The sequence below is a fragment of the Sinocyclocheilus anshuiensis genome, unplaced genomic scaffold (genome assembly GCF_001515605.1).
Source record: "Sinocyclocheilus anshuiensis isolate Anshui unplaced genomic scaffold, SAMN03320099.WGS_v1.1 scaffold1053, whole genome shotgun sequence".
In the NCBI taxonomy this organism is placed as follows: domain Eukaryota; kingdom Metazoa; phylum Chordata; class Actinopteri; order Cypriniformes; family Cyprinidae; genus Sinocyclocheilus; species Sinocyclocheilus anshuiensis.
Window position 1 is genome coordinate 819,400 of NW_015555711.1, and position 9,643 is coordinate 829,042.

The following is a 9,643-nucleotide window of genomic DNA, read 5'->3' on the forward strand; positions in this document are numbered from 1 at the left end:
CATATACACACACACACACACACACACACACACACACAGACACAGACACAGACACAGACACAGACAGAGAGAGCTGGGTAGATTACTTACAAATTGTAGTCAGCTACTGATTACAGATTGCATGATGAAAACTTTAGTTAGTGATATAATCTAAGTTACTTATTTTAGGTAATGTGTTCTGACTACTTTTTAGATTATGTTTAGATTACTTTTTATTAAGCTTGTTTTAAAGTGACCGTTAAATGTACTGATATAAAAAGCAAAGAGAAAGAAAAAATATTCCTTGAAATCTTTCTTTCTGAAAAGTATGACACGCAGTAGCATTTTTAGGAAGGAAAATTTAAATGAGGGAAAAAAGACGAATTGGGGAGAATCAACCAATGTATGTATATGTATGTATGTACAGTATATATAATTTAATATAATTTATTATTTATAATGATTTGAAATGATTACACTGATCTGGCAAATTTTTCTCCAGACAGACTGATGAAAAACCCTGACCGACATGTAAACTGCCAACTATTTTCCCCTTTTGTCATTCAGGGCAGGTTTATCTGAACTAATTTATTCCACAATAATGACAAGCATGTAAAAATGTATTAATTTCTATATTTGTATTGAATTATTAATTAATTCATTTTTAAATATTTAATTAATTTTTAATTGGATTATTAAATATATTTTTAAATTTTAAATATATTTTTAATGATTAAAAACTATATTTATCTACCCGGTGCCTAAACACAACTTTGTTTCCAGATAAACTGTGGTCTGTGGGCGTGCCGTCTGAGGCTGACACTGTCATCTAAGAGAACATAGGGACATATACAGAGGCATGCTGGGAGATGGAAGGAGAAAAAAAGAAAGACGAAGAAAGAAGATGATGGCATTACGGCCAAAATGATAGAGATAGAGAGGAAACTCTGTGCTAGTGTAGAGGTGTTTGTGTTTGTGAGCAAGTGTGAATAAGAACCAAGTGTATATATGTGTGTGTCGGGGTATAGCGAGGCCGAAGGAGCTTTGTGGGAGTCAGAGGCATCTGTAGGTTTCCATGGCAACTATAGGCCAATGCAGTGGTCTGGATCGCTAGAAATACAGTATATGTTATATGCGTCACCATCTGTGAGAGCACACATTCCTCATACTTTATACCTGTCCAGGGATTTTAGTCGTGTTGCGCTCGAAATGGACTGACCTGTCCGTTTAGCATAATTAATATCGCCAAGACCTGTCTAATACCTCATTAATGAGAGTAAGGAAAGTGTGTGACTCAATTAAAACACAAAAGACCTTTGAATTAAGGCGAAAATGTGCTGATAAGTTTGAAAGCATTAGCTCGGAGCAGTCTGATTGCATGCTCGCTCCGTCTCTTAAGGAATGCCCACTGTACTCTGAGTTGCTGCCCACACGAGCACTTTGAAGACTGTAATGTGTTATTCTGTCTGTGTGTCTCTGCAGGCTTCCTCACCAATCCCATCATCCCGCACCCTTTGAATCCTAACGCATCAGATCTACACAATATCCTGCTCGGTTTTGCGCCCCCTCTTCGCTCTCGTTCTCTGTGTCCTGATGGATTGGAAGCGGCCTGATCCCTCGTACTGTTGACCCTCGGGGCGAGGGGGTTGAGTGGAGAGGACAGGATTTCTCCAAATACGTTAGAAGTGTCCGGCTGTCATTGTCCCGATTTCCTCCTCTGATGGAGAGTTAGAAGAACGGGAGGAACTACCGGGGAGGGCGAGGAGTGGAGGAGCAAATTCGAAACCAAAAAACTTGAGCCAAGAATCGTCACTAATACTGACCTCGTGTTGCTGAAACCTCCTGGACGAGAAGAAGTCATATAGATCAAACATCGTGGACCCAACAACCTAAGACTCAAGATGTCCACCACGGCGACCATGGGTGAGATGGCAAATAGCGCAGTGGAGTTTTACCCCAAGCGGGGTGGAGGAGGCACAGAAGCCAACCATGCTGGGGACTTTGGGATTACGTTGGAGGAGCTCCGGTCCCTGATGGAGCTGAGAGGAGCCGAGGCCTTGCAGAAAATTCAGGACAGCTATGGAGATGTAGAGGACCTATGCCAGAGACTCAAGTCTTCCACCAGTAATGGTGAGAGAAATGTTTTGCATTTCTGTCGTGATTTCTTGACGTCATCTCATACATCTCATTTAGTCCCTGCACTCTTAAAAATAAGGTTCCAAAAGGGGGGTTTCACAGCAAAAAATTTTGGTTCCATAAAGAACTTTCCAGGGAACAGTTCTTTAAAGAACCTTTTTTTCTTAGTGTAAAGAACAATTTATTCCACTATAAGGGACCTTTTGTGTAATGGAAACATTCCATGGAATGGTAACGATTCTTCATGAAACCATAGATGCCAATAAAGAATCTTTATTTTTAGGAGTGTAGCACTTATTATTCCTCATCAGATGCGTGTTTCTCATTGAGCTGCTTTAAAGGATTAGTTCACTCCAGAATTAAAATTTCCTGATATTTTACTCATTCCTATGTCAAGATGTTCATGTCTTTCTTTCTTCAGTCGAATAGAAATTAAGGATTTTGAGGAAAACATTACAGGATTTTTCTCCATATAGTGGACTTCAGTGGGAGCCAATAGGTTGAAGGTCCAAATTGCAGTTTCAGTGCAGCTTCAAAGGGCTCTACACGATCCCAGCCGAGGAATAAGGGTCTTATCTAGCAAAACAATTGGTCATTTTCTAAGAAAAAAAAAATTTACATACTTTTTTAACCACAATTTCTCGTCTTGCACTAGCTCGACTTCACACATTACGTAATCACGTTGGAAAGTGCGTGACGTAGGTGGAAGTACCGACCTAGTGTTTACAAAGCGAACATGCAAAGAAAATCAAATTCCCTTTACAAAGGTAAAACAACGATGTAGGACGATTTTGAAGTTGGAGGAGAAAATGAGATGCAGTTTTTCTCCCTACCCTACCGTTTTGAACCAAAATACATAGACAAAGAACTAACCACACGTGACCTTTTCAACATGATTACGTAAAGCATGAGGTCACAGAGCTAGTGCAAGATGTAATTTTTTTTTTTTTAGTAAATGACTGATTGTTTTTGGTAGATAAGACCCTTATTCCTCGGCTGGGATCGTGTAGAGCCCTGCATTGAAACAGCAGTTTGGACCTTTAACCCGTTGGCCACCACTGAAGTCTACTATATGGAGAAAAATCCTGGAATGTTTTCCTCAAAAACCTTAATTTTTTTCGACTGAAGAAAGAATGAAATCAACATTTTGGATGACATGGGGGTGAGTAAATTATTAGGAAATTTTAATTCAGGAGTGATCTAATTCTTTAAGATGCCTTTAAACCCCAAATATTTCCCTTTCTTTCCTCCTTTCTCTTTATTTCTCTCTCACCTCTTCACACTACTTGTCCACCACCTCTTTCTCTGTCTCACTCGGCCAACTTCCCACTCTGAGTGCACGTGTCCTGTTGGGTTGCTAGGCGACGGCGCTGTCAGTGGTGAGGTGGGTGTAGAGAGAGGGGTTACTGGGTAAACAGAGTTGGAGAGACTCACTCACTAGAGTCAGTGACTCGAAAGGTCCCCGCAGTGATCACAATTCTTGGCGTATCCATCCATCCTCTTCTGACTCGTAATTGAATGTGTTGCTGTGATGTTTTATACGCCATGATGACTGCAGATGAGAATTTAGATAGCTGCGGAGATAATGCTCAGTCATGAGAAACAGATAAACTAAAACTCAGAACTATAAAACTCAAATTGAGTTGTACTGATTGTGAGTATTTATAGATTTATGATAAAGCTGTTGCTTGTGGTTCTTTTGTTTTGCTGATATAAGCTCATAAGTATTTTCATGATACAATCAATAGTATTATAATTATTATTATTTTTACCTGTTTATGTAGCCTTTTTTGTATATATTAAAATAATACACTAAAATGTATAATTTTTCAATAGTAAGTAAATTTTGGCATCACGTCATTGAGTACAGTATGAAAAATGGATATTCATTTTGAGATTTGCTAAAGATGACATTTTACAGTGTTATTCAATTATTAGGGTTAAGATTAGAAAATTATTTTTAAGTGAGTGTTAGATGATGGCAAAATTACTCGAAATGTAAAAATAGGAGAAATGAGCGTGAACAATTAATTATCCAATACCGACGATGCCAACTAAATTAAAGTTATTATGGTACAGACATGTTGTGCATTCCTATTAGTATCCTTATAAACATGTTGTATGTAATATTGTATGAAAATTTGTTTTAGGCATTAGGCATCACAAAAATGAAGAATTAATTAGCATCAGGAAATTTCTTTGCTCAGAGGTTGTTTTTCCTTAGATCACTGAAGTATTAGATTTGTCTCAGATTCCTTAGGAGAAATGCAAAATGTTGTCATATAGTAGAAGTAGAACTGGGGAAATTAATGTACAGTACATGGTTAAGATAATTTGGTCTTGGTCTTCAATCTGAAATCTCTGACTTGGCCATTATTTGGACTTTTATTATTTTATTTATTTTGATATTGTTTAGAACTCTTCTGAAACACTTCTGAGATAGATGTGAGATTACTAAACAAATTTTTTTAATCTCACTTGTGTCTATGAGAAACATTTGAGATACAGTTTTGCCCAGTGGTTCTAGTACTGCATCCTGCTGTTGCGTAACGAGTGCCCCACCCTGCTTTAAGGCCACAAATATACTCTTTGAATGTATGCAAACATTGACCCAAATGTTTAGCCCACACACTAAAAACCATTGTACACACATGCACGCTTAAAAATGACTATAGCACTAGGAAATCTCAAGGGGGCGATAAAGTTACCTTTATATATCTCTTTAAACTGGATGTAATTTTTCAGGTTTCTGTACATGTAGATATTATAAACATATTAAATTTTCTACAAACTGCTGCTTTGCCATGAGAGAAGTTGATCTGAAGGCGAAAGTGGACAATAGAACACAGTTATGATGCGATTTCAAGTTTTCCTTTCTCTTTGGAGTGTTACAAGCTCTTGGTGCATAAAGAAGATCTGTAAAGTTGCAAAGACTAAAGTCTCAAATCCAAAGAGATATTCTTTATAAAAGTTAAGAGTTAACCACGCCTACCTAAAACGCCTCGTTCTAACACGCCCCCACGTCTACGTCACTATGTGGAAATATGAGCATAATGCCGCCCAAATGTTAAAAAAAAAAAAGTGATGTGACATGTGGCCAAGTATGGTGGCCCATACTCGGAATTAGTGCTCTGCATTTATCCCATCCAAAGTGCACACACACAGCAGTGAACACACACACACCGTGAACACACACCCGGAGCAGTGGGCAGCCATTTTTTTGCTGCGGCACCCGGGGAGCAGTTGGGGGTTCGGTGCCTTGCTCAAGGGCACCTCAGTCATGGTATTGAAGGTGGGAGAGAGCACTGTACATTCACTCCCCCCACCTACAATCCCTGCCGGTACGAGACTCGAACCCGCAACCTTTGGGTTACGAGTCCGACTCTCTAACCATTAGGCCACAACTTCCCCTTAACATTGTTCATGCAAAGAAAGAAAAAGTACAAGAATCTTATTGATGAAAGGATGTTTTTTAAAGATATTTTTCTTAAAGGGTAAGTTCACCCAGAAATGAAAATTCTGTCATTAATTACCCACCCCCTGTCGTTCCAAACCCGTAAGACATTTGTTCATCTTCTAAAAGACAAAGGAATATATTTTAATGAAATCTGAGAGATTTCTGTCCCTCCAAGCTGAATACACCAAAACATTGACAGTTCATAAAAACATTGTAAATCCATATGAATCTAGAGACACAATTGATTTATATGATGAACAGATTTACATAGAGCAGGAACATAAAGTACATCAATTATGGTGAATGGATGTTCAAACATGATTGCTTGATGCGTGGAAACCAATGAGGTTTGGTTTTCATGTGTCAAGAAAGTATGATTGAGCTTCTGTGTTTACCATATTTGATGAGCTCATTGTGCCTAGATCAATGTTTATATGTGAATAAAAGTTCAATTAAATATGTATGTAACAACGTTCGTAGTTCGGGAAGAAGGAGGCGGGAACCGGCGAACATTCAAAGAAAACTTTAATAATAAAATAAACACAAAATAGCGCGACAGCCCCTCGCGGACGACTGTTGCGCACAAACAGAACCAAAACACAAAATAAAATATAGGCCTGGTCCTCTCTCGTCCAACCCTGTCGTCACTCCTCCTTTTATCCTTCCGGAGCTCCTCCGTGGGACTCGAGACCGGTGAGTGGCGCAGGTGTCGCGCATTAGCATTTCCTCCACCGGCCTCGCTCCGTTCCCACGGCTCTCGGCCCCGCCCCTCTCGTCACACTGTACATCATATAAAGCAATTTCGTCTTTTCACAAAACTTGGATTAAAGCACTTGGTTCATATGGATTTCTTGTAAGATGTCTTCATTCATTTTTTGTACAGTGAAAGTTTTGGTTTCGTGGACTCTCAATGGAGGAACAGAAATCTCTCAGGTTTCATTAAAAATTTCTTAATTTGTGTTTTGGAAAGACATGAAGGTGAGTAAATGATGACAGAAATATCATTTTTGGGAGAACTATCCCTTTAAGTAAGCATTTATATATGTGGTAGTTAGAATATCAGATGTTGCCCTGCTGTGTAAAATCCCTTTCACAAGATAAACCTAAAATGAACCAATACAAAAGGTTTCAAAACCTCCACACCTCCACTGGTGTCATGGTTGAGAAGACGTGAAAGCTTTCAGACCAGCTTTATGTATGGAGATAGCTAACAGCTGTCATCAGGAACTGCTCTGTTGACAGGTGATAACAAAACCTGATGCTCCTGATGCTAATAGTCATACAATAAGTGGAGTTTGCCTCTAAGTGCAAGTGGAAGCAGAACTATTCCTGTTACATGGCCATGACAAAGCAGAGACAACGGGAGAGGAGAGGAAACCAGAGGGGGCGGAGATGAAGTGACGCTGAATAAAGCTGACACTGTGAAGATGAGGCCCTGAAAATGGAAGTCCATTAGTGTCTCTCCCTCCTCTCCAGCAATGCGTTTCAGCCGAGCTTCGGAGTGCGGACCACAGATCCAAACATCTCAGCCTGCTGCTATAAACACTGTTTTCAGTGCAGGGCATGCACGTATCAATCTATCAGCCTGAACATACACAGATACGTGTTCTGCAGCAGCAGGGCATGGAGATCCGAGAGCAATGGGGGTGGAGGGTGGAAAGAGAATGAAAAAGAGAAAGAGAGAGAGGGAGGTTAGGAAGGAATGGAAGGAGAGAGAAGAAATTCTGGTACAGCTTGTCGCATTGTCAAGGACACACCAAGGGGAGATGGCGAGAGAGAGAGAGAGAGAGAGAGTGAGTGAGTGAGTGAGTGGGGTGGGGGGAGAAGGAGGTGGGGTGTTTGAAAAGCAAGAGATTCTTTAAAGCGAATGGATGCGGGCATGGCTACTCAGCAGTTTTTCTTAAAGGGACAGTTCATCCATAAATGGAAAACCGGTCTTCATTTACTCAGCCTCCTGTTGTTCCAAACCTGCATAACTTACTTTCTTCTGTTGAACACAAAAGGAGAAGTTTTGAAGATGTGCTGATCGCTCTTTTCCATGCAGATAGATTATCTACAGACTGGAACTTTAAAGCTTCAAAAATAAGTATCATAAAAGTGGTCATATGATGTTTGCTGTACAATATTCTGAAATCATACAACAGCTTTGTGAGGAACAGACCAAAATCTCCTCTAGCGATCATGAACAAATCATTTAGACTGATTTTGTGTACTTGATCAGTCCGAATCATTTGGATCATTCAGTTTACTGAAAAGATCTGACTCAGGAAAACAGTTCCTTCACAAATCGGACTGCTTCTTTCATAATTGTGCTAAGGAGATCTAGGTGAGATTTTCAGTGAATAATCACTTAAATTTCATTTTGTTTATCTCTCTGGTGATCTGTTTATCGCTGGAACCAGTTAGTGAGTCAGCTAATTTAGTCTGATTCATGAACGAATCAGTCCAATCGATCAGTCAATTCACTGAAAAGGTCTGTTTAAAAACCCATTACTTCTCAAATCAGACATTAGCTTTTCTCATGAATGTGTCAAGTAGAGCTAGGAATATTTTCAATGAATAATTGAAAATCATATGACTTCAAAACACTTGGAATACAGTGCATGATTTGTATAGATCACTTTATGATACTTTTATGGTTCCTTTGTGTCCTTGTTGAAGCTTGAAAGGTCCCCATTAATTTTACTTCTTATCAAATTTAAAATGAATATATAAATAAATAAATAAATAAAAGAGTCTAAATTTCTCTGCAAAATATCAGAAAGACATAAAGTAATACAGGTTTTGAACAACATGATGGTAAGTAAATGACAGATTTACAGATAAATGCTGTAGAAGAATTGTTTATTGTAAGTCCATGTTAACTAATGTTGTAAAGTGTTACCGAAGTGTTATTATTTTTAGGTGCACTGTCCCTTTAACACCTTCTTCAGATAGCATGAGTTTGTCATCTTCATTCATCTTCTGTCTTTCCTGACTCTCTCTCTCTCTCTTTGTCTTTCATTCATACGTCCACTTCTCATGTAGAGTGTTGTATAATCAGGCATTCAGTAATGGTAATGGCAAGGTCAGTGCTGAGTGCTGGTATGGAGTGACTGTGATCAGTGTACAGTATAACTGCAGGAGCTCTTGCCAACAGTCGACCTGATGCTCTGACTCAGTGGCGGTATACATACCAGTCCATACATTCCTCCTTTGTCCACTTAAAGTATTTTCTGGTTGGATTGTCCTGTCCTTATCCGTCCCTAAAGTATGTTCACTGCACACTCATAGGCTGACGTCAATAGTGCCTCATTCAGCTGAGCTGTAATGCTGGGTTTCACTCCGGGTGACTCCACTGACTTCAACACTGACTGAAAACATCATGAATTTTCTCTCAGGCTCTAAAAGACTCACTGTCTGCAAAAACAGCTTCCACAGCAGACCAATCAAAAATCTATTATAAGGCTCACGCGGACCACACCGAATCAATGACATCATCTGTAGCTGGGCGAAAAGGTGCCCGAAGACAGGAAGTTGAAGAGCAGCACGATTTGTGCTTGATGTCCTCATCACCATGGAAACTGCACCAATCTATGAAAGACTGAAAGCGAGAGTAAGAGAAAGACTGAAAGACATAGATGGCTGGGGAAAGGGGGGCACTGGGCACATTAAACACAGTGTCTCATGTCTTCATATCCATTTCTCTTCATCCTTCCTGTCTTCTCTCAGCCTCTCGTTCTGTATAGGAGCCCTTTGAAATGAGCAGAAACATGCGATTAATTATTTACATCAGAAATTTAATATATGTAGCTCAGGCCGACTCGCACCACTTCTTACTTTGGAACAATCTGCTTTAACAAATCGACACAATCTAATACGCTTGGGTCATTATGGACAGTTGGTTATGTTTTATTGTATCGTACACACATGCAATATATTGTGTTATTCATCTCATCTTAGTGACCCTCATTTGAATCTTTGAGATTGTAAGATGGCTAAATGTGTTGTTTGAATGCGTGGTGATAATAGGAAAGGGAAGCAGTGCATATGCTATTAAAGGTGTCAGTTAGCTCCATGGTGTATTTAAAG

General features: G+C 39.4%; 1 protein-coding gene across 3 annotated transcripts in view; it reads left to right on the forward strand.

Moving 5' to 3' along the window:
- The window catches only part of atp2b3b (ATPase plasma membrane Ca2+ transporting 3b), a 61,558-nt gene that overhangs the window by 7,669 nt on the left and 44,246 nt on the right, over positions 1-9,643 (forward strand). For all 3 annotated transcript variants that reach the window (XM_016465044.1, XM_016465046.1, XM_016465045.1), the window contains exon 2: positions 1,462-2,109. In XM_016465044.1, coding sequence (XP_016320530.1) covers positions 1,881-2,109 — 229 coding nt within the window. In that variant the 5' untranslated portion in view covers positions 1,462-1,880. The remainder of the gene's footprint in view (positions 1-1,461; positions 2,110-9,643) is intronic.